Source organism: Canis lupus, chromosome 3 (assembly GCF_011100685.1).
Source record: "Canis lupus familiaris isolate Mischka breed German Shepherd chromosome 3, alternate assembly UU_Cfam_GSD_1.0, whole genome shotgun sequence".
NCBI classification, from domain to species: Eukaryota; Metazoa; Chordata; class Mammalia; order Carnivora; family Canidae; genus Canis; species Canis lupus.
Window position 1 is genome coordinate 37,870,245 of NC_049224.1, and position 27,792 is coordinate 37,898,036.

At 44.8% G+C, this 27,792-nt stretch overlaps 1 protein-coding gene across 2 annotated transcripts in view; it reads left to right on the forward strand.

Annotated features, from left to right (window-relative positions):
- Window positions 1–27,792, forward strand: part of OTUD7A (OTU deubiquitinase 7A) — a 386,951-nt gene that overhangs the window by 338,776 nt on the left and 20,383 nt on the right. For both annotated transcript variants that reach the window (XM_038532600.1, XM_038532601.1), the window contains exons 10-11: window positions 14,487–14,614; window positions 16,883–17,032. In XM_038532600.1, coding sequence (XP_038388528.1) covers window positions 14,487–14,614; window positions 16,883–17,032 — 278 coding nt within the window. The remainder of the gene's footprint in view (window positions 1–14,486; window positions 14,615–16,882; window positions 17,033–27,792) is intronic.

The following is a 27,792-nucleotide window of genomic DNA, read 5'->3' on the forward strand; positions in this document are numbered from 1 at the left end:
CTGAGATGTGTCTAAGGAATTAGATACATCCCTTTCATTGTTTCCTCTGACACCTGCCAAAGGGCAAACACTTCATAGATGCAGGAGAATTGGCTCTAGCCCAGTGTGTCTTCAGGAGTGAGGGGGTGGGGGGACAATAATAATAGTAAGTGACCCATCACTAGTTACTATGTCCCCTGAGTCCCCTCATCCAGGAGGCATTTGGCCCATGATCACACCACTGATCTTGCCTCAGCTTCTGCTCCTGCTCCCTGGGACCCAAGAGGGCTCAGAGCTCAGTGAGGGCAGAGGGAATGGGGTTTCTGGTGTTCATCCCTGTCTCCCTCCCAAGGGACTCAGGTTTGCCAACCCAGTCAGGGCAGGACCACTGCAAAGAGGCCTACTTGGTGATGGGCAGCAGCTCTTGTCCTCTATTACTCCCTTAAGCTTTGGAGAATAGGAAGAGACAGGGCTTTGAACCAGCTACTCACTCTCCAAGCTCACAAGAAGAGTGCTCTGGTGTCCCAACAGTAGGGATCACATACCTCCAAATGTCCCACCTCCTCTCAGGACCCCTTCAACTATCAGTTTGGTCTCAGTTGTAAAGATAAAAATGTGCCTAATTGGGAGCAATGAGTGATAGATGAAAGATATTATTTTCCCCCAAGAGATCCCTTGGGGTTTTTTAGTCCCCTCCACTGCTAATTGGACAAGCAGGTTTGGGGAGCAGATAAGCATCACATGAGCTACCAGCATCCTCTACCTTCAGGGAAGGTGTTGGGGAGAAGTGTACAACACCCAGTGCCAGTGGGGACTCTGACACCTCCCAGGACCTTGGGAGCACCCCCTCTTTGCTGTCCATTTGCACAGACTACAGCAAGGAAATACTTTTCAGGATGGCATCCAAGCCCTCATGGCTAATTTCTCCTGAAATTTTTAATAATTCCAGGGGCTCAAATCCTACTCCTGTGGCCCCTTCCCTGTCAGAGCTCTGAGTTTTCTATCCTGATGTCTATAGCCCACAGGGCCATGTTTGGGCTTAGGTTGGTCACCTGGATCCCACAGCAGCAGGTAAATCCCAGAAGGAGGCAAGGAGCTGCTAGAAACAAGGTAATTTTGGTACTGACATGTTACTTTTGTAAATGTGTGTGAGCTCTGCATGAGATATCAGCTTTTAGTCTCTCACTGGGTCTTTCCACTTTTCTGTTCCTTCTGGATCACTCTCATGTGGTCAAGCTAGCAGAGAATACCAATATATTTCCTCCCTCCAGGAAGGGCTCCCCTACCATGGAAGTACCACCTTACCTTCAAGATCAGAAGTCTAGAAGAGAGATTTTTTTTTAGTGAATTATCAGTATCTCTACATTTTGCCTCAGTCTTCTCTGGACAAAAGTTAGAGGCTTCTTTTCTTACATTTTGCTGAGAGATGTGAAGCATCTCTGGGGCTTGAGGTTGGAAGCAACTGAGGGGCTGACTCAAGAATGAGCTTGGCCCTCTTTCTTTCTTCTTCCTGAACGAATCACAGCAGGGGCCCCCAGGCTCACTGGCAGAACCCCAGCAAGAAACACTGGAGGCAGACATGCATGTCTACTGTTCCCAAAGGAGAAGGGTGTAGACCAGGTTGACATCCAGGCAGGGCAGGCTATCAGCTGGATAGCCACCATGAACAGGCTGCTTAAGACTTATGCCCAAAGTATGTGATCACAAAACAGGGCACCCTTGAAGACCCCAGGAAGGCAAGGTGGGTTATGGGCTTCATGTTGAACGTCAGATTCATGAAAAAGAGAGTGGAATCCACAGACATCAACTCAACAAGCACAGTGAAGAGCCAACAACCAGGCAGAGGCAGGTGCTTGTGAGCAGGGCACACTTCTGAGCAGGTCACAACTGCAGGACTATTTCCCTCTGACACTTGTAAATCAAAGTGTAGCAATTTCTCCATGCCAATAAGAGAAATCAGATGTTCTGTTCTGCTGCTCCTGCTCCAGAGACCCTCTGAAATACCATACGTGAAATGCATCCCTCCTGAAGTGCTGCTGCTGGGGTTTTTATAGCCCTGTCTAACCATCACCATCATTGCCATCCTGGGTGCTTGAGCCCACATGGGGAGCAGGAGGAGAGGGATACTGCCCAGAAGGAAGACAAAGAGGAAATAAGTCCACCCTAAATCTGGAAGCTCATCATCCATTTGCACATGTAGCCCCATGCCATACACACACTAGGAAAAGAGGGCACACAATCAGAAGAACCCAGTTACTTGTTCTGAAAGTGGTAAAAATCTCTGACAGCCATTAGTTAGTGAAGGCCTCTGGGTACTTCATCTAGTTTGAGGCAACTGTGAAAGGAAAGCATGTAAAAGGGCCTTGCCTGGTGGACCCTGACCAGAGACTCAGACTTAAAGGCACTGCAAGATAGTCCCAAGTTGGGCATGTGGTGTTGGGCATGTCTCATAAGCTCTCTGAGCCTCAGTTTTGTTCATCTGTAAAATGCACATGGTAGTAACCTCCCTGCCAGGCAGTATCAGTTTTTGATGGTTGTATAGAAAACCACCCCAAAACCAAGTGGCTTAGAGCAGCATCTACCAGATTGCTCATATTCTGGGGGTCACTGGAATTGTCTGGTACCCCTTGTGGAGCTGCAGTCATCTGACAGTTGGTCTCAGTGAGGCTAGATAGTCCCAAGATGTCTCATTCACAGCTCTGAGACTGAAAACTAGTTCTTCCTGGGCCTCTGTCCACATGGATTTTTATCTTTGAGGAGGTCCAGGCTCAAGAGATTGTAATACAATTTCAGGGCAAGAAGAGAGGGAAGCCCTTGACTTGCTAGTTTATTGTATTGTGCTGGGCACAGCTAAGGAGGAGAGAAAGGAAGGAATGAATCTCTGCTGAGCACCTACCTGCCTTATACACATTATCCTCACCTTGTACATTAGGCATCATCCCCCTTTAAAATTTAGGAAACTAAAGTTCAGAGACATTAAGTGACTTGCCTCCAATTTGTAACAGGTGGGGCTAGAATACAGTCCCAGACATGTCTGAATCACAGCCCTGGGGTTTCCCAGAGCATATACTGTGACAAGCCTTAGTATCTTAAGAGTGCACTGCAGTTAGAACGTTTGAGTCCTAGCATATCTGAGTCTGTCTTCATTCTACTTCACCCTTGGTGGATAGTGTGGCTAGGTATAAAACTCTAAATTCATGAGTTGGATGATGTCCTCAAAGAAAAGGACAGAAAGACATCAGCTTCCTAGCATTCAGTTCCGGTTCACTAATTTGAAATGAGAAACAATTATAGGAAATTCAAAGACTAAATATATTCAACTTCTTCATATTTACAAGCTCTGTAAAGGCTTTGCTCGTTAGCTTAAATTTTATGAATTCACTTCCATGTATTGTGCATTTTTACATACACAACTTCATTCTGCCATCACAGTAACCCTGTGAGATAAAGATTATAGTCTTCATCTAACATATGAGGAAATGGATTTAGGATGGAAAAGGCCTTTTGTAGGATACTTAATGACAGAGCAATAGTTCAAATTCAGATCTTCTGCCTCCCAGGTTTCCTGCTTTTTTTCCCGTCCCTTAGTTCAGAAGTCTGTCTCCATTATTAAGGAAAATTGGATTCTTCCTGCCTTCTTACCTTTAGTTCTGTGGGTAATAGAATATGCCTCTTTGTTTTCTAGTCCAATTCTAGATGTGTTTTAAGGGAATACCATTTGAATCATAAATTAATATGATCATGTAGAGGTTTTCCTTCTTTAATTAATAGTGTGGGTTACCGTGAATGATATTTGAATATTGAACCAGCCTTGCATCCCAGAGATGAACTCTTAGTGTTTTGAAATTTCTTATTTTGCTCAATTTGGCAATATTACATTGAGGATTTTTGCATCTGTGACCATACAGATTATTGGAATATGGTTTTCTCTTTATACACTGCTGTTTTTTTTTTCTAGTTTTGGAGTAATGCTAGTCTCATAGAACACATTGGGAAGTATTAACCTCTTCTATTTTCTAGAAGAGATTTTGTAGAACTAGTGATATTTCTTTACATGTTTGGAGAATTCACCAGTATATCAATTAGCTACCAAAAATTTCCTTTTCAGAAGGCTATTAATGATAAATTTAATCTATTTAATAGAAAGTAGAAGGATGCCTGGGTGGCTCAGCTGTGGAGTGTCTGCCTTTGGCTCAGGACATGATCCCCAGGGGTCTCAGGGTCCAGAGATTGAGTTCTGCATCTGGCTGTCTGCAGGGAGCCTGCTTCTCCCTCTGCCTGTGTCTCTGCCTCTCTTTCTATTTCTCTTATGAATAGATAAATAAAATATTTTAAAAAAGAAAGAAAGTGGAAATAAGTGAATTTGGGTAGCTTATTTCTGAACAATTGTTCATTTCATCTAAATTGTTAAATTTATGTGTATAGCATTGTTAATAATATTCCTTTTGTAACTTATTAATGTCTGTGAGGATCATTAGTGATATTCCCTCATTCTTTCCAAATTCAGCAGTTAGTGTCTTTCTTTTTTTTACTTTGTTAGCCTTACTAAAGTTTTATCAATTTTGTTGATCTTTTAAAATAATTTTTGTTTAATTGGTTGTTTTTCAGTTCTCAGTTTCATTGACTTCTGCTCTTTAGTGTTTCCTTCCTTCTGCTTGCTTTGGGTTTATTTTACTCTAATTTCTCTATTTTGTTCAGGTAGGCACTTAAATTATTAATTTGAGAACTTTCTTTTTTGTAGTACATGCATTTAAGGGCTATAAACTTTCTTCTTTGTAGTACATGCATTTAAGGGCTATAAATTTCCCACTAAGCGCTGATTAGCTGCATGCAACAAATTTTGATATGTTGAATTTATATTTTTGTCCGGTTTAAAAGATTTTCTAATTCGTTTAAGAAACTCCTCTTTACTGAATTATTTAAAAGTGTATTGTGTAATAGATTTTTATTGTCTATCTTCACTTATTCTTATTTAAATGCATTATGGCCTATTAACAAAATTGGTGTTATTTGAATTATTCTAAATTTGTCCAAGTTTGCTAAGAGGTAAGCTTATGGTCTAACCTTGTGGATATTCCATGTGTTTCTACACGGATGTGTATTCTGTACTTGTTGGGCTACGATTCCTATAACAGTTCAGTGTTCAAAGCCTTTGCAGTCCTATTCATCTACACTCCATTTGTGACCTGGGTATGATCTATTCAGTCCATCCATAGATCCTTTGATATACTAATTAGGACCAAACCTATACATACGCAGCTCAGGGCTGGGGGAAGGGAGTACAGGAGTTCATAAAAAGCCTCAGGGGGTTGTTTTCTCAAGTTCTCCCTTTCCATGATCTTGCAGGTACTTTTTGGTTCCCTGGAACTCCATTTTCTGTCTCCAACCCAGAATTCTAGGGCCTTAGTTCCAGCACTCTGCCATACAGTTTTATGACTGCACTTGTTTCCTGGGCCAGATAACCAGAGGACAGAGAGGGGAAAATACTAAACAAAATGGGGTCCACCCCTGTCCACTCTCTTGTCATTACAGCTCCATTGATCAATGAAGGAGATCCTCTCTTTTAGATTTTTAGCTCCCAATGGCTTCTGTTGTGGCCTCTCCCACTGCCTACAGAAGACATGAGAATTGGAGCATGAATGAAAGGGGAGAATAAAAATGGGATTTCTGTACTTTAAGTGAGCTTTAGGAGTTCCCACTTCTCACTCTCAAACTAGAGGGCACCCTTCTGTTCCCTCACCAGTGCGCACTTAGGGTTTCAGGATATGTTGCATTCACATCTGGAAACACCAGAAGGTAAAAAAAAAAAAACGTAAATTCTGTTTTCTTCCCCAATCCACCAGCTGTTTACTTCACAGAACCTTTCAATAACTCCTCCATGCATTCTATCCAGGTGGGAGGGTTGTGTTCTGGAGAGAAGGAGTGTAGTACTCTTATTTGATCTGCACAGCAGCAAGAATCAGACATAAAGTGGTAGACTACAGGTTTGGATGTGGCAGAGATAAAACAGAAGTTCTAGATCAACAGAATAGGTGGGCTAGGCAAGGTAGGTTGAGAGGGGTCTTGGCAACCTGCATCCTCACTGCTCTTTACCTGTATCACCCCTCCATACACACGCACCAGAAGACATTCCTACCAAGTTTAGCAGTTGAGCATTTTCTTAGGATCCATTGTGACAAGTTATATGATTTGGGGAAGATTCAGTTGTGCTGTAGCATTTATTGTTGGGGGTAAGTAGCCTGTGCCAAGAGTTTTACATGTTCTTATTGTATCAAAACTAATCCGAGTGAATGATAGGGCTGTTTATGCAGGAATTCCCTTTGATGTGCTTGGTCTTCCTCACTTGGAGACCCTTAGGAAGGGCAGCTTCCTTGAACTGATGTTGCCATTCAGAAGGCAATGTTCTTGTTCTGTGACATCTTTGGCTTCCCAAGGTAACTTATGCACCAAGGTCTCCCCTACAGTTTGATGTGTTTTGTTGGAATCTCATCAGCAACTCAGAAGCTCCAGAAAGCCTTTCTGATTCAAAATTTGGGAAGTCATAACCCTGAAGACATAGATTTCTAGGTGCTCCTATTTTCATTGTTGATTTGCATGTCAATAATGGAATTATCATGAAAGGGATTCAGCTATTTTTGGAAGGGAAGTGATCTATGGGATAGGAAAAGAAAGAATGTATTTATAATTCTCTCAAAGTTTACTTTTTCAAAAGATATATTTATTTTATTGTATTTTAAACTCTTTAGTAACATGGATTGTGTTTGTGACCCCATATCTCAGGACTGGGGGAGAGGGCATCTCTGCACTGTCTCTTTAAAGTACCACTTGTTTGTGCTCTGCCCATAGACATGTTGCACTGTTCTGCACATCACTCTGTCCTGAGCCTCTGCCTCATCCAGGACTCATTTATGTTTTATATTGTCTCCTCATTAAGACTGCAATATTCTGATGGTACAGCCAAACCCAATGGTTCTTGAGTCTCTTCCAACCCTACCTCAGTGCTGGGCACCCGTTGCTATGCTATATGTGTACCTGGAGAGCCAGACCCAGAACCAGCAGACATAAAGCTGACCATTTGTGCTGCCACACACACCCAGGGAAGATGTTCCTGCCCAGGTCCTATGATACCAGCACCCACACCTGGCCCATTAGAAGGCAGAGAGCAAAGGCCAGCCCTGATGGGCCCAGTGCTCACCCCTTTCACTGGCAGGCTGGGAGCCAGAGTAGGGAGCTGTCCCTTCTCAAAAGAATCTGGATTTTCAGGAATCAAGGAAGGTCAGCATTGTTAGGTAGATATTAAAGCCTTGTCATCTAATGAGCCCACTTACGTGTTACATTATATTATGTGTCAAGCAGGGCTGGGAAGCTGTCATAAGCACAGCCAATGACAGATCCAGAAACTGAGATTCAGAAAATTAGGTCAGTTCCCAAGTCCTAGAGCTCACAAGAGAGAGCCAGAATCCAAACTTAGAACTGACCAAAAACATAAACCTATACTCTTAACAAATGAAAAACAGGTATGGAGAGCAAGAATTAAAAACATATCTTGAGATTTGTGATAAAAATAACTTTTGTTCTTTAACCTTTTATAAAAGATAAGCTTACTTGTTCTCTGTTGAGTGAGACAGGTTAAGTGAAGGCTGAGAGGATCTTAAAACAGGGAAAAAAAGAGACACAGGAAAGGGGCCCAGTTCAAGGACCTCTGCACAGCTCCCACAGTGTATCTTGTGTCCTGGTTCCCCACTTCTCTTGTATGTTTCTCATTCTGCTTTTCCTCTGAAGTTGTTTCTGTAATTTCATTGCTATGTTTATATAATTTTGTAGTCTGTTTACTTCATTTCTTCTTTATTGGCCTATTTCAGAAATACCTAGAATCCATAATGATTTCATGATGCACAGTCTCAGAGATAAGAATTTGAGTCTTTTAAGGAAAAGTAAGTAGTGTTCTATGCTGCAGGGTGCCCAAACCCCAGTCGGCGCTCCAAGGCCTAGGATTGGCTTCTCATTAGATAGGAGGCTTTTTTGTAAGTATTCCTTAAAGTTCTCTGATTTCCACCAGCAAACCAAGCAGGAGAAGCAATTGTTCAGCTAAGGAGTTCTTATATTTGAAGATGTAGAATCCAGATCTAATTTTTAAAGACTTTTCTAATTAGAAATAAGACCAAAGTCAATTCTTCATCTATCAGGAGATTCCTTGACCTTCCTGCCTAAAGAAACTACCTTTTTATCATTGAGCTTATTAATACCTGGTAATTTTTTATTTGGTCATCTGTTAATCAAGTGTTTCCACCCCTAGACCTGCATACGTGTACACACGTGTGCACGTACACTCATACACACACACACACACACTCCAGGACAGTGCTACACCTATCACAGCTACTCAGTAAATATTTGTCATACAATTGACCCCAGCTTATTGATTATAGGTAATTACAGGTAATAAGATTATTATAGGTAATAAGATATTCATCACCCCACAAGCCACCTGGCTGCTCTTAAGAAGTTCCTATCAAAGTCTGAGACCCACTTAAGAGTACCAGGAGAGCCCACCATTCTTCATTCTTATTTGCCCAGGTTATAGCTCTTAGCCTAGCCCCTACTGTCTACACTGTGCTTTAGGAAATCTCTTGAAAGGCTTCCATTTATTCAGACACAGTTCCTGGCCAGGTACAAAGTCCCATAGCAGGTACAGGCCGGCCTCAGCTCTGCTCAGGGCCCTGGTTGCTAATCTCCAGCCCCTTGGAGTCTACATGCCAATTCATCACAGGTGTTGTCATGGCTCCAGCCCTGCCTGGGAGAGAAGCTTGAGTCCCACCACTCAGAAATGCGGCTAGTGACATATATGCATGAAGAGTGCTGTGCAGCTGTGAGAGAAAGGACACTACATACTGCTCTGGAAATATCTCCGGGATGCACTATTAAGAGGGAAAACCAGGGGTCAGAATAGCAAGTGTAATGCCCTTACACCTAAAGGTAGAGGAGGGTATATATATCAGTATAGAATCTAAATATTTTAATCTTATAGCTTTAAATGGAAAGGTCCATGAAAAACCAATAACTATGTCACCATAGATGGAGTGACTATACAACTTATATCCAAGCTAAAGCATTGAGCAGAGTGGGGGTTGGGTACCAGCCACTCAGAATGCATAAAGCAGGACTTTTCTGAGCAAAATGAAAAGTGTGGTCACTCCCATCTGGGGAAGGGGGACACAAGAAGGATCCCAGGAGGCCTGTGCCCAAGCTGCTCCTCTGTGTGGCCTTTTGACTGCCCTTAGGTAAGACCCCCACCATTGTCTCAGATTGGCTTCCTTGTCCATGACATGGATTCTTGCTACATAGTCTCCAAGGGTTGTGGAGACTTAAATGTGTGCCATTTAAGCCAGGGCACCCTCATATCTGCACTGTATTTTTGACTCTCCCACCATCCTCTGTGACCTGAGATACTGTCTGGACCCCACTCCGCCATCTTTGCTTCATGTCTACCTGAAGGAAGCTCCAGCCCAACCTCTGCTCTGGTCACCTTTCACTCTGTCTTCCCCAGGGGATTTTCACTAGGTTAATGGTGTAACCTTATTCTCAGGACTTCTCTCTACCTGGATATACCTTGCAGACAAGTGCACATGTGTTATATCACAGAACACATTAGGAAGTTGTTGGGGCATGCAGTCTCTTTAAGCATGAAGTCATTATATTTGCAGGTTAGTCTTCTTACCAGTAAACACCAATTTTAGGGATTTTTACATGTCTTTTCCCAAAAGCCAGATTCTGTTTACAATCCCAGGACTAACATTTGCTCAGTGAGCTCACAGGAAGATGATGTTAAGCCTCTGCATAAAAAGCGGAAGAGAATTTTCAGGATTGGTTTCACCAAGCTGATTTCTGCCAGTGGGCTCAGTCACAGTAATCCACATAGGCAGGTCTCAGTTCCAAAGTCTTGTCCCATAAATTATCCTTTTTGCCCATCAGAACAGCCTGAGGAGTTGCTGAGCCAATGTTCTCAGCCTGAATTCAATAGAACAGGAATAGACACCAAGGCTCCAGGAACACTAGAGTATGTCTGTGGTGTTGAGGAGTAAATGCAGAACCAGCACCCACCTCCAGTTCAAACACACTCTGTAAAATATGCAAACAATCAGCTAGAAGCAAAGAGGGAAGGACATTATCATTCTCAAGCTGCCCCTAGGGTTCACTGAGGGCTCATAGTTGATCTTTAGCTCTCATGTTCAACCCTATAACTCTGTGCTGTAGCACAGAACCAGAGATGGACAGACATATGGGTGAGTGGATGGATGGATGGATGGATGGATGGATGGATGGACAAATGAATTGGTGAATGGGTGGAAGAATGGAGGGTGGATAGATAGATGAATGTGTATGGACAAGTGGGTGGATGGGTGGATGGCTAAACAGTGGAGGGACAGATCTTAATTGAGGGCCTCTACAGTGCCTTTTATCATTCCAGCATAGTGTAAGTGCTCAGTAAATATTGGCTAGTTTTTCCATTTGAAACACAATGGCTCTGCTTTAAATTTTGCATGTGGAATGCTTAGGCAGTACGTCTGTGCCTGGTACATGGTCAGCCCTTGCACTGTTGCTGCAGTGAGGCCCTTTCTGCATAGCTATTTAGACACCAGAGTGTTCCTACATGGAGTAAAAGTGCAACTGAGAACCCAGGGCTGAGACAGGTGCCCCTCACCTTGCCATTTCTTCTTCTCAGCTTTAATATCTGACTTTCTAATGCCTCATCTCTTTCCAGGGCTGACCTCTCCATCTACTGGATTAGTGAAGGAATAGCACTCCACATTTCTAACATTTTTCTCTGAGTATGCAGGTTGTAACTCTGTGTTCCCTCTTGTCCATGCTACTTATTATCTTGTTCAACTGTCCACTTGCTTGTGAGCACTTACTGTATGACAGGGACAAGCAAGCAGCTTCTGGAAGCACTTGAACCTCACACACCCAGTAGCCTTCCTCTCAGCTGTGACTGGACAGGATAATCACCTGGGATATTTTTAAAAGCACAGCCACAAGCACTGTATTTAGACTTGGTGTGTGTATGTATATTTAAAACACTCCTTTTCTACTTCTCTTCCCTTCCTGAAAAATTCAGTCCTAAAGCCATGTGGTGTGGCAAAGCAAGGTGAACATCTGCAATGGGCAGGTAGGGGGTCGTTAGGACACAGAGGACCAAAGCCAGAGTGTCATATCCAGTAGGGTAAAGAGGACAACTTGGAGGCGAGGGGACAGCAGAGGTGGGCAATTGCTTACATATGGAGGGATTGATCAAATAAGGAAATAGTTTAAGATTAATAGAAATCAGGTTTCTCACTGTTGGAGAAGGGAGTTATGAGTAGAATTAACTTGGGGGTGTTAGATTGGAATTGGGAGTATCAGAGGACTCAAAGTTAATAGAAAGATGACAGATGAAAATATTTGTGTACATATGTGAGTGTAGACAGCACACACATGCATTCACTCTATTCACTGAGTCTAGAAGCAATGACATTCCAATACTAATGATCATATTTTGGTTTCTAAACACCATTATCCACTATTAAAAAAAAAACTCCTTAGAGAAATGGTTGAAGAGAAGGTACAAGATGAATCTGGATAAAGATGTAGGAGATTATATATATATATATATATATATATATATACAATGTAATATTACTCAACCATCAAAAAAGAATGAAATTTGCCATTTGCAACGACGTGGATGGAACTAGAGGGTATTATGCTAATTGAAATAAGTCCATCAGAAAAAGACAAATACCGTATGAGTTCACTTACACGTAGAGTTTAAGAAACAAAACGAATGAAGATAGGAGAAGGAAAATAAAAATAAAATAAGATGAAAACAGAGAGGTAGACAAACCATAAGAGACTCCTAACTCTAGGAAACAAACTGAGGGTTGCTGGATGAGAGGTAGGCAGGGAGATGGGGTGATAGGCCTTAAGGAGGGGAGGTGATATGATGAGCACTGGGTATTATATGTAACTGATGAATCACTAAATCCCATCTCTGAAATTAATAATACACTATATGTCAATTAAATTGAATTGAAATCTTTAAAAAATTTTTATTAAAAAAAAAAGATAAACCTGGACCATATTCTATGTAAGAAAGCTAGGAAGCCCTCTGAAAAATCATGGGGCTGTGTCATAAGGACACAGCTTGAATGAGCCACATTAACCCAAGCAGGGCATATCTGAGCATCAAAATAATCACTAATGGATTATAACTCATTGAATAAAATAGAAACCAGGATTCCAGGGTGATATCAATCAATGTATAAAGATTTGATGAGGAGTAGAATATGTACATAGATTTACAATTCCTCCCCACATAATGCTTATTAATGATGGAGGGGAAATGAGTAGCTCTATAGCGGGAAGCCTGACAGACAGCTAAAGGGAATGGCCCAAGTTGACATTTCCAATAGTGGGACAGTCCAAAGGCCCAGGCCACCTGATATGACGCTGCGAGAAGGACACAGCATAATCCAATACAATCTAATCACATCAAGAAATAGAGGAACCTAGACTAAAGACATTCTGCAGAATACCAGGCCTGTAGTCTTCAAAAGTGTCAAAGTCACAAAAGTCAAGGAACCCAAGAAAAATGTTCTAGATCAAAGAGGTCTAATGAGATACCGCAACTAAGAGCAGCATGCTGGAGTGTTTGTTTATTTTTTTTAAAGATTTTATTTATTCATTCATGAGAAACACAGAGAGAGAGGCAGAGACATAGGCAGAGGGAGAAGCAGGCTCCTCAAGGGGAGCCCGATGCAGAACTTGATCCCAGGACCCCAGGATCACGATCTGAGCCAAAGGCAGACACTCAATCACTGAGCCACCTAGGTGCCCCTGGAGTCTGTTTAAAAGACATTTTGGGGACAGTTGGCAGACTGTGACTGAGGTCTGTCATGGTGATCAGATCTATTGGTGTATTAGTGATTGGATGTACCCTTGATTTCGATGACTGCATTGTAGTTTTGTAGGAGAATGTTCTGTTCATAGGCTAAACACCTAAACTTTTCCAAGATTCTGGATTTCAGGTTGGCAATTTACTTTCAAAAAATTCCAAACAGGGACGCCTGGGTGGCTCAGCAGTTGAGCATCTGCCTTCGGCTCAGGTTGTGATCCCCGGGTCCTGGAATTGAGTACCACATTGAGCTCCCTGCATGGAGCCTGCTTCTCCCTTTGCCCCCCCCCCCCGCGCCCCCCGCCCTCAATCTCTCTCTCTCTCTCTGTGTCTCTCATGAATGAATAAATAAAATCTTTTTTTAAAAAAAAAGATTCCAAACAAACGAAAAAGGGATTTATACTATATGCACAACTTTTTGTCATCTTTTGGTTGCTGTCAAGTATTTTTAAGTATAAAAGTAAAGCATTTTGAATCACCAAAAATAAATAAATAAACTTTTTAAAAAAATAGGTACAATAACAACAAAATTCCCCAGTGATTGATGCATTCCTGAAGAGTCACAGCTTTTGTTCTAGAAGTAAATCAAGTAGTTAGCTGTGGGCCAGAGCGGTACAGCTATTTCCCCAGGCCACCCCACCCTGGGTGCTCCCACAAAGCTCCACTTGCTAGCTCTGCCCCCCCTTGCTCCAGTCCTCACAGATTTCCCTTGGTTAATTCTGGACATCACCCAAGTGCTCAAGAAGAAGTGCAAGTGCCACCTGAGGGTCTTGTGTGAGTGCTGCCACCTTGGCACCCATGGATGCTGCAGAGGCCCCACCAAGCTGTGAGCTCTGGCTCTCATCTCAATGGGCTCTTCCATTGGGGTGGCTGGGTTGTTGAAGGACTCCCGGCTACAGTCTTCTGCCCAAAATCAGAGTTCTAAGTGAATGCATTTCTTGGAGGCAGCTCTTTCTCCTGAGCCTCAGACATGGGTCAGGGATGCAGGCTATGGTGGGACCAAGTAGCCTGGGTCAGAGTCACTCCCCTCCTGCTCTGAGGATTGAAATCCAGGTAACCTTCTCACCACCCTCTTCTGTTCTGGGGTGGGGAGTATTTCCTAGAAAGACCTCAGATCTATGTAGCAATGGGCCCCATCAGCCCACCTGACACGCACAGATGCACCTGTGCCCCTGGTGGGTAAGGCTTCAGCTCAAGCTGCTGGATATAAGAATGAACCAAAAAAGGAAGCCTCCATCCCTGCTTCCCCCACTGCATCCTTGTTAAGTGTCCCCAGATAACTAGCCCCCATGTTGCCATATGCACTCTGGGTGGGCTGCCTCTGTCATCAGGGGGGCCTTGTCTTAAAGGTGACCACCAGCTATCACCAGCAGCTTCTCTTTCATTGTCCCCTGGACCACCCAACGCAGGGTGGGGGTGAGGATCTGGGCTTTGTGTTTTTGCCATCAGTGGGTGGCATTGCAAGGAGGTGCCCCTGAGGGCCTCAACAGGCGGTGTCCATAGAGGTAACATCTGAATGGAAGGTGTCTTCAACAGCCCCCACCCTAATTCAGGCTTGCTTTGCTTTGTCTCCTAGTGTGGATAACTCTGAGGACCCCGTGTACGAGAGTCTAGAGGAGTTCCATGTGTTTGTTCTCGCCCATATATTAAGAAGACCAATAGTTGTCGTAGCAGATACAATGTTGAGGGACTCAGGTGGAGAAGGTAAGTTTATGTGTAATAAAACAGCCATATATGATACATGACCCAGAAGACATAACATCCCAATTAAGAAAGAGGCAGCCTAATATACAAGTTGAGGCTCCCAAAAGGCCACAGAGCCTTATTCTATAGGGATGAAGATCATAATATTTATCATTCCTCCTTCACTTGGTAGTGTTCTTCCCCAGGGGCAAGAGGGGAAGTCATCCACGCATCCATCTACACTTTGTGTCATTAGCAGGTGGCCATGAGAAATCTGGCTGAGTGACAGTTGGAACTAAACCTAAAGGGTCTCCCAGTGCCCGACCATGTGCTCAGAGTGAGAGAAGCAGCCCACATTTCTCCAGGGGTGCCAGGCGTATCCCAGGGCCCCTGAGCCACTCTAGTCCCCTCCTGCCCCTCTGCAGGCTATGTATGTGTCAAAGAGAAAAAAGAGACAGAAAGCATGAAATCACAGGACAGAATTGGGGCTGGGGGAGAAGAAGGAAAGGCTGCTTATCTTACCCACCCCCCCAAGAGCCAAGCACTGGCTCTCATGGCCCCATTTGCATGTGTTCTCTCTCTTGGCCTTCCCCGTACCCTTCCAGGGTGGACACTGAAGCCCAGAGAGGCTACACAATGTGCCCCACCCCTCAGCTAAGGCCTTGGAGGAACCAGGTCAACGCAGGACAGGAAGTGCCTGCAGTGGACCCTCCCTCCAGCCTTTCTGCCAGAGCAAGTAGCAAGGCCACTTCAGGAGATCATGGGGCAACCATGCTATCTAAAGAGTAGGGAAAGAAGAGGAGTCAGGGAATATGGGCCAGAAAGGTCACGCCCAGTGCAGCCGCCCCTGCCACTCAGCAAAACTCTCCACTTCCAGCCCCTCCCAGACTATTTTCACTTTCTTTTCACTTCCATCACCAGCAGGAGCCAGTCCCTTTTGGTGTCATGTTTCCCTTTTGTCACTTCTCAAAAAGGCCTCCTTGCTAGGTAAATGTCAGTGACTTATTCCTCCAGCCTAACCTAAATTTAGACCTGAGTCTTAACAAAAGTCATGGGGCTTCCAGAGGGTCCTACAAATTAGGATGATGCCCATAATGCTAAATCACAAATACCAAAGGAAGTCCAATGGGGCCATGGCTGTCATGGTGGGAAGGAGCTGGGAGTACTCTGGTCTTGCCCAATGCCATCTCCTTCCCTGTGCCACCCAGTGACAGAGGCAGCCTCTCTGCCTGCAAAGTCTAGACTCCCATTGGGGTTCCCCTGGATACATGAATCTGTTCCCGCATAAGGCTGGGTCCATGCTTTTTTCTATCCTACCTGTGCCCAAGAGTGTGGCCCTCTTGAAAGTGGACCTACCCCCCACCTCTCAGCCCATGGGCAAAACCAATGTAGATAAAGCAAGACTGTTAGAAGGAAACCTAAGAGTTCCTCAAAAGCATCACGGAAGCTGATTGTTCTTGCATTCAGCTCACAGAAATACAGTGAGTGAGTCACTGATTCCAAGGCCAAGAGGCAAAGTTCTTTATGATTAAAAAGTATATGCTGTACCAGGGCAGATATTTCTGGAAGGTATTCTATTTCAGTGAAGGTTTAGGTTTCTCTTCCGTATCTTTGATGAGTAAGAAAATGAACATGAGTATGTCCCAGTTACTAAAGGAGCCAATCCCCATCTCTCATTTCCCATCTGACTTACAATTCCGTCCTGGAGCTTTCTGGTTGGTTCCTTTGGACTCAACAGAAGAGCTTCTCAAACTATAGAACAAGCAAGCTCTTGAGAAGCATAGATTTTGTTCTGTATATAAATGCTTTCATGAATACATGCAGAGGAAGAAGCTCATCCCCAAAAACGTGGATTTCCAGGCAGTCATCGGGGTATGTCATTGGTGAGTTCTTGGTCACCTGTGCAGGTCTCAGGGCAGCAGGCTGTCCCTGGGAAGATCACAGTGAAAAGCCTCGGCCCTGTCCCTCTTGTCTCCAGGGTGCAGCCTGACAGGGCACAGGGACAAGCAGGAGGACTCTGTGCCATGGGAGCAGGAGGGAGTGGGGTTCCCTGGGCATGCGTGGAACTGCAGGTCTCATCCCCCTGGTACCTATGAGCCTAAGCTTTCTCACCCATTGCCAGGTGGGCAACACCCAGCTTACTGCCATGCAGGTGGGACAGCAAACACCTAAAGCCATGGTCTGAGACCACCCTCCCTTCCTTCTGTCCCACCACATCATGCAGGGTGGTGAGGGATGCCTCCTATGTCCTCTTCAGGCTCCACATGCCCTCACCATTTCTGTCCACAGCATTTGCTCCAATCCCATTTGGAGGAATTTACCTGCCCTTGGAGGTGCCTCCCAACAGATGCCACTGCTCACCTCTGGTTCTTGCCTACGATCAAGCGCATTTCTCTGCCCTTGTGTCCATGGAGCAGAGAGATCAGCAAAGAGAACAAGGTATGCCCACTGCCACCTCAGAGACAATGTACAGGGCAGGGGTGGGCATAGGATGACATGGGGAGGCAGAATGTGGGGTCCTCCACAAGGAGCATACTCATGCACACTCAGCAGTGATGGGTTTTGTGTGTAAATGCTACCTAAAGGAGTATGCATGTATATATGTTATCATTGGAAGTGACAATGTCAGAGACAACTTTTAATTTAAAATACAAAGCAAATTAATAATTTCTATCACACTTAAATAGCTTTTTCTATTTTTCCCTTTCACATATATGTATATTTTATATGGATATAATTCATCTTAGATGTAAATTTTCTTAAGTCCCTAGAGCAGAGGTCAGCAAACTATGGCCCATTGCCTATTTTTGTAAATAAAGTTTTATTGGAACACAACCACATTCATTCATAGAAGGAGTACTGGTGTGGCAGAGCAAGCATATGCTGTAGGAGTGTGGTGTTGGGCATGGAAAGGCCTGGGTGCTGCTGCTTCTTTGCTGTGTGGAACAAGGGGTACTATGTGACCTCCCAGCCTGCCTCCTTGTCTGTCTGCCAGGGCAATAATACCCACCTCCCCAGATGCTGAACCTCTCACCTTCCCTGCCCTGCCCTGGAGCCCCTCACCCCCATTGAGGGACATCACCACTTAACTATGAAGTGACCATTGCAGGATAGTCCCTCCATGCACTGAAGTCCTCAATGGTCTTGCAGGTAATCCCTAGGAAACAGCATTGCCTATCCTTAGGCAGTCCTGTCTCCTGATCCTTCAATATTGCTTCAAAGATAAACCTAAAGGTCTTGACTATATCCCTTCCTAGCCATCAGTAGGGCCCAGTGTCTCCCCAAAATGACCTGCTAAAGGTGGAAGAAATAGAGAAGACCTGTCCAGGAAGCCATCACCAGAGGAAGCCAACCACAGGGCTCCTTGAGGGTGGCTGTCCTTCTTTCTGGCCTACAGCAGAGACTGCAGGGGCCTTTTGGCAAATACCAGATCCTAGCATTTCAGTTATTACTGTTACCTGGTGGTTGGGGGTACTGGAAAGAAGCTGAGAGGTCAGAAGCCCATCTAAGTAACAGACTCAGCCTCTCTTCTCAGCCTTTATAATGCCAAGGAGAATGGAAACAACCACAGAAATCCATGCTGTAAGCCCCCAAAGGAAGATATGGGCTGCAAGGGACTCACAGGAGAGAGGGGCCACTGCTGCTTCTACCACAGGGAGTCTTTCCTGAAGTGGTGGTCCAGGGCTGGCACAGCAGCTTTCAATGTTCTCAGGGATTCAGGTTCCTAGCATCTCCTTGCTCTACCATTATTATCCTATGGTTTTATCCTCATGATCATAGGATGTGTGCTGCAGCTGCAGATTCATAATGATGCTCAGGGAAAGGCTCACTTATCTCTGCAGGATGCTCGGTGCCACACATAACTTTGGAAACTGGCAAACAGCAGGAAAGGATCAGCCCAAATCCCACATTTCCTCAGTGAACTGGTGAGGGGACTTTGCTCTGAGCAGAGGTATCCCTGTAAATCATGAAGGGAGAAACAACAGCATTGCTAAGAGCTGAATTCATATGTTGAAGTCCTAATCCCTTTTCCTCAGGATGTGACTGTATTTGGAGACAGGGCCTTCTGAGGGCTAAAGTGAGGTCATGTTTATGGACCCTAATCCACCTGACTGGTATCCCTATAAGAGATTAGGACACAGACACACACAGAGAAAAGACCACATGAGGACACAGGGAGGAGACAGCCATCCACAAACCAAGGAGAGAAGCCTCAGAAGGAACCATCCTTGCTGACAAGTTGATCTAGGACTTCCAGCCTCCAGAACCATGAGAAAATACATTTCTTCTCTGTTGCTTTCTTATAGCAGCCCAAGCAAACTAATACAGACAGATGAGAATACCAAGGTCTTCAAGCCCAAGTGAAGAGTCTAAACACAAATAAGCAAACACCATAAAACATGGTTTTAAAAAACATATTTTCAGAGTTTATTGGGAGGAACAAACAGTTGTGTTGCCCCTCAGATCTCTTGGGATCTATTTCCCACCTGAGACCTGAGACCTGAGACCTTGATCAACAGTGTCCCAGATGTTTACAGAAGATCTTTTCCTCCCAGACCACCTACCTGGAAGGAGAAACCCAGCTCTGACCCCACATCCCACTCCCTCTCCACACACACACACAAACACACACACACACACACACACACACACACACACACACACACACTACAGTAGGCCAGCTAGGTACCTGGGTGGAGGCATTACAAAGCTTATGACTGACTTCGGCTTCCACTGAGGACCAGTCAGAGCCAATGACATCTTACTTTGGCTTCCAACCCAGAACCAGAGTTCATGAGAAATAAACAGTGGAGAGGAGGGTGCCTTGGCACCTCTGACCTGCCCCTCCCTCACAGAGCCACCATGTCCAGGCCGAGGGTTTGTTGGAGCTGGAAAGAACACCAGCTGACCCAGTGCTCCAGCTGCGCCCCACAAAAGAGCAACTCACACAGGCCACCTGGCCAATCAGGGCCACAGGCAGGGCTTGAATGAGGTGTCTTGACTCCTATCTGGGACTTCTTCAAACTTTGTTTGACATTTTCTTCTAAAGGAGAAGAAAAGGAAAAAATGCCTACTGGAACTTTTATAGAAGGTAGGAACAAAAATGACTGGTGAGAGACCAAAGTGTGCTTCTGCCCACCTCCAGTGGTCTCGGCCTCCAGGAGAAGGCCAAAAGGAGAGATGTGGCCTAGGGAATCCCCCCAGGTTCCTTTGCTCTCTCACACCATCTAACTTGTCTCCTCCCACAGCCTGAACCCAGGTTATCTCTCAAATCACACGTGGCTGCCAAGTAGGTGCTGTCTGTAGCCAGGTGCACTGAGCAAGGGCAGCGTCAGCATGAAAGCCTGGCCACGGCCCGCTCCCCACAGGCAAGCTGTGCAGTACGCCTCTCTTTGAGAATTCCTTTTCTCTGTCCTGATATCCTTCCTGACTAGATTGTTATGACCAATAAATGAAGGATTTGATTGCCCCAGGGCAAGTCAGATAGTCAGCACTCAACACATCTGGGTGAGCGTGCACGGAACAGATACTAGGTAGGAGGTGCCAAGATTGGGCAGCACCTACCTGCAGTGTGTGCACAGTCACGTGGAGAAGAGCCTTGAGACCAAGAGGACCCCAGGGATTCAGAGATTCAGAGGGGAGAGATAAAGGTGCTGCCCAGAGGAGGTGGCATTTCACAGAGCAAACCACATGGCAAACCCAGGGGAGCCCACTCTAAGCAGGGATGTGCACTGGCTAGCCCTGGCCCTGGAAAGGCCCCCATAGCCACATGGAGGAGGCCCAGGTGTCCAGAGCGGAGGAGGAATTGACATGTGCTCTGGAAGGCTGAGGATGACAGGGCATCACTAAGTGGAAAAGAGAAGGGGAAGGTGTCTGGTGTATACAGAGCCCAAGAGTCCATTCAAACTGCAGAACTCCTTTGTTCAATTTATCCAATCTGGACATTTCTGGCTCCATTCATTGGCATCACCTTCTTGACCAACAGATGCTATATCCATCAGTAGTTGACTAAGGGTATGTGAGAGCTCCCTGGCCTCTCAACAGCCAGGGTGCCCGTGTAGGGGGATCTGAGGGCCCATTATAACTGATGGTGGGTTTTTCAAAAAGTAATTTTCTGTAAGCTCTGGTTGAACCAGAGCCCAGCAAGTATTTGGAATGTGGCTAATCCTCACAACTCCACTCAAGGGAAAGAGGGGTCATCCCACTGGTGGTCCAGCAGAGCAAAGGGCAGGACTGCCACATACCTGGTTGGGGGCATAAAAGCCCTAACATGAGTGCTAGGCATTCCAAGGGCCAGATCTGGCCTATAGTCAGGGTGCAGGCTGTGGGTGGGCTCCAACTGTTTCCTGTACAACCCGGTGGACCTGGCTGCATGGATGTTGTTCAACAAATACTCCCTGAGAATGTTTATGTGATGGCACACTATTCCGGGCACTTGTGACCAGGATAGTTAAATGAGCTAACTGGTATAATGAGTACCTGGAATTGGATTCCTTCCTTCACAGGGGCAAGACCCAGTGGCTTCTGGGCCTCAAGCATGGGTGCAAGCAAAGCAGAGCCTCACCTGGGTGACCAGGTGACCAGGTGACTGGGGCTCCTACAAAGAGCTAGGAGCTCCAGTGCCAGGTGCCCCAAATTCAGAGACCAGTGTTCCCAGCCTGGAACAGGGCCCAGGGCAGGCGTTGATGGGGCTCTTTGTCAATGCCCCCAGTGTCCCCTCATGCCACACAAGATGCTGGAAAAAGGGAACAAGTCCTAGCCTGTGCCCTCAAGTTATGTGGCATCTCAGCAAAGGGAGGGACTTGAAAACCACGTTGATACTGAAGTTTCTAGCATGGGATCAATATGAGAGGTTCTCAGACCACAGTGGGGCTTGAAGTTCAGGAGCAAGCAGCCCAGACTGCTTTCTCAGAGAAAGGAGATGTGGGACTGGGAAGGTCAGGCTCCAGGACACACCTGCTGGTCCCCCACTGTCGAGTGTGGCTATCATGCAGCCACGGTGGTGCCCTGCCTCATACCATGGAGGATGCCCCTCAAGATCTCCCGGCATCCCAGGACAGAAGCCAATAGATACAGTCATCACAGGCCCAGAGGAGAAGTAATCTTGTCTTTGTGTCTCAGGAACAATGTTCTAGGAGCCTTACAATAAGGGGGAAAAATGTATTCTAGGCTGTGACATAGTGTTCCTTTCTTCCCACCTCCTCTTGCCTGGCCCAGCATGTCTTATCTGTGTGTGAAAGCTCCTGAAGGCTTAAAAAATGCAAGAGACACTCTTTAAACCTCTCATCTAAGTGACTTCCCTATTGAAGTGGTCTTCTGAAAGAACCCACTACTCTCATAGCTCTTTCTGTCTCAGCGAGGCTTCTCTTCACCCACTGCTGAGGTCAGCTGTCTTCAAGTGCAAGAGTCTTTCTGTGTCCTGCAGGCCAGGGCTGCTCATGGGGAGAGGGAATGGCTTGCAGAGGGAAGGTTGGGAGCTGGAGAGATTGGTAAGGTGTGGGCAAGTTGAGTGTGCAAGGCTTTTCCAATCCATTTTAAGACTTTTAAAATAAAAAGTATGTGTACTTTCTTGGTAGCTTCCATATCTATGTTTTCTCCAAGAGAGGATGTTAGTCCTTTGCCCCCATGATACTCTAAGTCCTCTGGTGCCCACAGGCATAACACCTATGGGCTTCCCTGTCACCACATCTTCAAATGACTCTAAAATTCTGATCTAGGCGAGGTCTACACCCCACAGTCACACAAATCCTTGCATGCACTTCCTGTGTGCAGGTGCCATTCTAGGTCCTTTCCAAGGACAACTATTAACCCTCCCCATTTTCTAACCAGAGGAGGAACCTGAGGAAGGACAGATCATCCCTGCTCCCCAAGGAGCAGTTGTCATTGGTGAAGGGTTGCTAGGACAGGTTGGATAATGTGGCTTCTAAAAAGGAGAGTTGGCCAAAGAGGGTGGTAATTGGGGCACATGCATCCCCCAGAGGGGGGGTACAGGAAGTGGTACCCCAAATCAAAGCTTGCTTGGGATAAACTAGCATCTGGCTGGCACCAGGTGACTCAGGTCTTTTTTTAAAAAATCAATGTATAAGGTAATTATTTATTTAAATAGTTTTTTCCTAAGTGCAAACAACCTGAGAGCCTCTAGAGTATATCCAAGGCCACACAGAATTCAAGGAGCTCTGCCCTTGTCCCTTCAGATCTCCCACTCGGATCACCTAAAAAGTAATGTACTGTGGTCCCTAAAAATCCCACTGGTCACAGATGGGGAGGGGGTATGTCAGGGTGAATAAGGACATTGCAGCAATGTTCATTCAGCCATCAGTCAGCTGTTTGAACATCTAGACAGTTAAGACCAATGTTTACAGATGATCACACCAGACTTTGTTGTCCATTTACTGGAAACAGAGACTCAGTACACCCCAAAATGTGATACTTTTTTGTTTTTGCAAAGAGCAGCTCGAAACTTTGTCTCCTGCCACTTAGAAACAATATGTCATATTTATTAAAATGAGTCATTTGGGATTTTATGGAGCCAAACAGAATAACCTCACATAACAGGTCATGAAAGCAGTTTTTAATCTGTATTTGATGCACAACTCATAAATTCAATGTCAACTTATATTTCATTATTGCCCACACCAAATACAGTCTAATGTTTCCTTTCCAATCTATCTGACAACAAACCCCATGCTTTTTCTTACAGGATTGATCTATAATAAACAGCACTTATCCCTTAAGTAGACATTTCTCTTCACCTGTTATGAATACTAAGTATTCCATTTAAATAATTTTATAATTTTGTAACTCTAGTTACCTAAAATTTGGAGTCAAAATCACTTTATCATATTCCAATCAAATTGGCCCTCCTGGGTACCTGTCTCAATACAATAATGGGGAAAATATGGAACAACCCACCTGTTACAGAACATTATAAGAATCAAATAAATTTATAGTAGCAGGAAGGCTTTAGAAACCAGAAGGTGCCTAAGGAATACAAACTGCCTTCATTGTCTTTGCAATTAGCCTCCCTTCTCTTTAAGAATTTTCTAAATTTGCAGATTGCCACTGAAAGATAAAGCTCGGGCTATGAGGGAGGAGCACAGCTTGCTTTCTCCCTGTGTTCGGCAGCCTACCTCACTGGACTGCGTGTCACATTCCATTGCTGCTCCTCCTAGATCCCAGAGCCCAGCCCTTGAGGACAAAGCCCCTGTCTGCAAAGGCCCCTTGCTAAAGAGAAAGATGAAGAAGAACTGGTGTGTGTGGGGGGGGGGGAGGGGAGGCGCATCCAGAATTTTAGCTCAGACCCCTGCCCCCCAGGGTCTGGGGACTAGACAAAGTCATTTTTAACATTGGTTCCTGACCCACAGACCCTACAAAGAGCCACCAGGCAGCCAGGATCTGCAGAAAGGATTTCAAGGCTATGGAGCTCTATCTTTGTCTTACAGGAGCATGTGTGGGTTCAGAGAGCAGTCCTACTGATTAAATGCACTGGGGTGCATTTATCCACTAGACATCTGCCTATCAGTCCATGTGCCAGCCCAAGGACCACCAGCTCTGAAGCCTGAAGCTCAGTTCCAAAAAGATACTAGCTACAGTCAACTGTGAGGAAAGAACTGGCTCAGGGTCTTTTAAGTAGTAATCCTGAGAACCTAGAGAGATAAAAAAGCAGGAATATGCCTTAATGCCAGCTTCCCCCTGATGAGCGCTACCCTGTCCCCTCCTGAGCTCCACAGCGGGCCAGACGCCTGGATCCCCTGACATAACCTTCCATGGCACATGAAGAGCACTCCCTCAGGAGCACACCAGCCACCATTTCCCTCAACTCCTGAATTGGCACCAGGCCCCATCTGCACATCATGTGCAGGTCTGTTCATCAGGCTTCACTGGGCTCTTTGTGGACCTACAGGGTACTGATGTGTGGTGCTTGGGTATGTGTTGCTGGAACACAGGTCCCCACCAAACTCCCCTTCAGTAGAGGGGAGAGAAGCAAAGCATGGGGCACCTGTCCATCCTGTCCTCCTGGACGTGGGGAGCAAGTTTCTTAGCCAGTGTGACAGCCTGGTTCTGCTCTCTGAGAAGACCCTGAGGGTCATGTCTACTGCATCCACCAAGGACACTCACTGGGGGCTGAGACTGTCATCACACACTCTGGGTGTGAGTTCAGGAGCCCAAGGGTGGAGCTTCCTTAGCCTGAGCATTTCTTTCGCAGTACAATACCCTGAATTCCAGTTTGTATTTTTTCCAGTTTTGTCTATGTGCAATCAGGCTGCCAAAACAAAGTACCATAGACTGAGTGGCTTAAACAAGAGAAATTTATCTCTCACAGTTCTTTTTTTACTTAATTTTTATTTTTTTATTTTTTTTAATTGGAGTTCAATTTGCCAACATATAGCATAACACTCAGTGCTCATCCTGCCAGGATGACCCCTCAGTGCCCGTCACCCAGTCAATCCACCCACCTCCCTTTCCACAACCCCTTATTCGTTTCCCAGAGTTAGGTGTCTCTCATGTTTTGTCACCCTCACTGATATTTTCACTCATTTTCTCTCCTTTCCCCTTTATTCCTTTTCACTAATTTTTATATTCCCCAAATGAATGAGACCATATAATGTTTGTCCTTCTCCAATTGACTTACTTCACTCAGCATAATACCCTCCAGTTCCATCCATGTTGAAGCAAATGGTGGGTATTTGTCATTTCTAATGGCTGAGGAATATTCCATTGTACACATAGACCACATCTTCTTTATCCATTCATCTGTCGATGGACACCGAGGCTCCGTCCACAGTTTGGCTATTGTGGACGTTGCTGCTATAAACATTGGGGTGCAGGTGTCCCAGCATTTCACTGCATCTGTGAAATGTATCTTTGTATCTTTGGGGTAAACCCCCAGCAGTGCAATTGCTGGGTCATTGGGAAGCTCTATTTTTAACTCTTTGAGGAACCTCCACACAATTTTCCAGAGTGGCTGCACCAGTTCACATTCCCACCAACAGTGCAGGAGGGTTCCCCTTTCTCCACATCCTCTCCACCATTTGTTGTTTCCCGTCTTGTTAATTTTCACCATTCTCACTGGTGTGAGGTGGTATCTCAATTGTAGTTTGGATTTGTATTTTCCTGATGGCCAATGATGCAGAGCATTTTCTCATGTGCTTGTTGGCGTGTCTATGTCTTCCTCTGTGAAATTTCTGTTCATGTCTTTTGCCCATTTCATGATTGGATTGTTTGTTTCCTTGCTGTTGAGTTTAATAAGTTCTTTATAGATCTTGAATACTAGCCCTTTATCTGATACGTCATTTGCAAATATCTTCTCCCATTCTGGAGGTTGTCTTTTAGTTTTGTTGACTGTTTCTTTGCTGTGCAGAAGCTTTTTATCTTGTTGAAGTCCCAATAATTCATTTTTGCTTTTTTTTCTCTTGCCTTCATGGATGTATCTTGCAAGAAGTTGCTGTGGCCAAGTTCAAAAAGGGTGTTGCCTGTGTTCTCCTCTAGGATTTTGATGGATTCCTTTCTCACATTTAGATCTTTCATCCATTTTATCTTTGTGTATGGTGCAAGAGAATGGTCTAGTTTCATTCTTCTGCATGTGGATGTCCAATTTTCCCAGCACCATTTATTGAAGAGACTGTCTTTTTTCCAGTGGATAGTCTTTCCTGCTTTGTCGAGTATTAGTTGACCATAGAGTTGAGGGTCCACTTCTGGATTCTCTATTCTGTTCCATTGATCTATGTGTCTGTTTTTGTGCCAGTACCACACTGTCTTTATGACCACAGCTTTGTAATACAACCTGAAATCTGGCATTGTGAAGCCCCCGGCTCTGGTTTTCTTTTTCAATATTCCCCTGGCTATTCGGGGTCTTTTCTGATTCCACACAAATCTTAAGATGATTTGTTCCAACTCTCTGAAGAAAGTCCATGGTATTTTGATAGGGATTGCATTAAATGTGTCAATTGCCCTGGGTAACATTGACATTTTCACAATATTAATTCTGCCAATCCATGAGCATGGAATATTTTTCCATTTCCTTGTGTCTTCCTCAATTTCTTTCAGAAGTGTTCTGTAGTTTTTAGGGTATAGATCCTTTACTCTTTGGTTAGGTTTATTCCTAGGTATCTTATGCTTTTGGGTGCAATTGTAAATGGGATTGACTCCTTAATTTCTCTTTCTTCAGTCTCATTGTTAGTGTATAGAAATGCCACTGACTTCTGGGCATTGATTTTGTATCCTGCCACACTGCCGAATTGCTGTATGAGTTCTAGCAATCTTGGGGTGGAGACTTTTGGGTTTTCTATATACAGTATCATGTCATCGGCAAAGAGGGAGAGTTTGACTTCTTCTTTGCCAATTTGAATGCCTTTTATTTCTTTTGTTGCCTGACTGCTGAGGCTAGGACTTCTAATACTATGTTGAATAGCAGTGGTGAGAGTGGACATCCCTGTCTTGTTCCTGATCTTAGGGGAAAGGCTCCCAGTGTTTCCCCATTGAGAATTATATTTGCTGTGGGCTTTTCATAGATGGCTTTTAAGATGCTGAGGAATGTTCCCTCTATCCCTACACTCTGAAGAGTTTTGACCAGGAATGAATGCTGTATTTTGTCAAATGCTTTGTCTCATCTATGGAGAGGATCATGTGGTTCTTGTTTTTTCTCTTGTTGATATGCTTTATCACATTGATTGCTTCATAAGTGTTGAACCGGCCTTGCATCCTGGGGATAAATCCCACTTGGTCATGGTGAGTAATCTTCTTAATATACTGTTGGATCCTGTTGGCTAGTATCTTGTGAGAATTTTTGCATCTGTGTTCATCAGAGATATTGGTCTATAATTCTCCTTTTTGGTGGGGTCTGTCTGTTTTTGGAATTAAGGTGATGGCTGGCCTCATAGAATGAGTATGGAAGTACTCTATCTCTTTCTATCTTTCCAAACAGCTTTAATAGAATTGGTATGGTTTCTTCTTTAAACGTTTGATAGAATTCCCCTGGGAAGCCATCTGGTTTTTGATGACTGCTTCAGTTTCCTCCCTGGCTATTGGCCTGTTCACGTTTTCTATTTCTTCCTGTTCCAGTTTTGGTAGTTTCTGGTTTTCCAGAAATGTGTCCACTTCTTCTAGATTGCCTAATTTATTGGCGTATAGCTGCTCATAATAAGTTTTTAAAGTCATTTGTATTTCCTTGGTATCAGTGGTGGTCTCTCCTTTCTCAT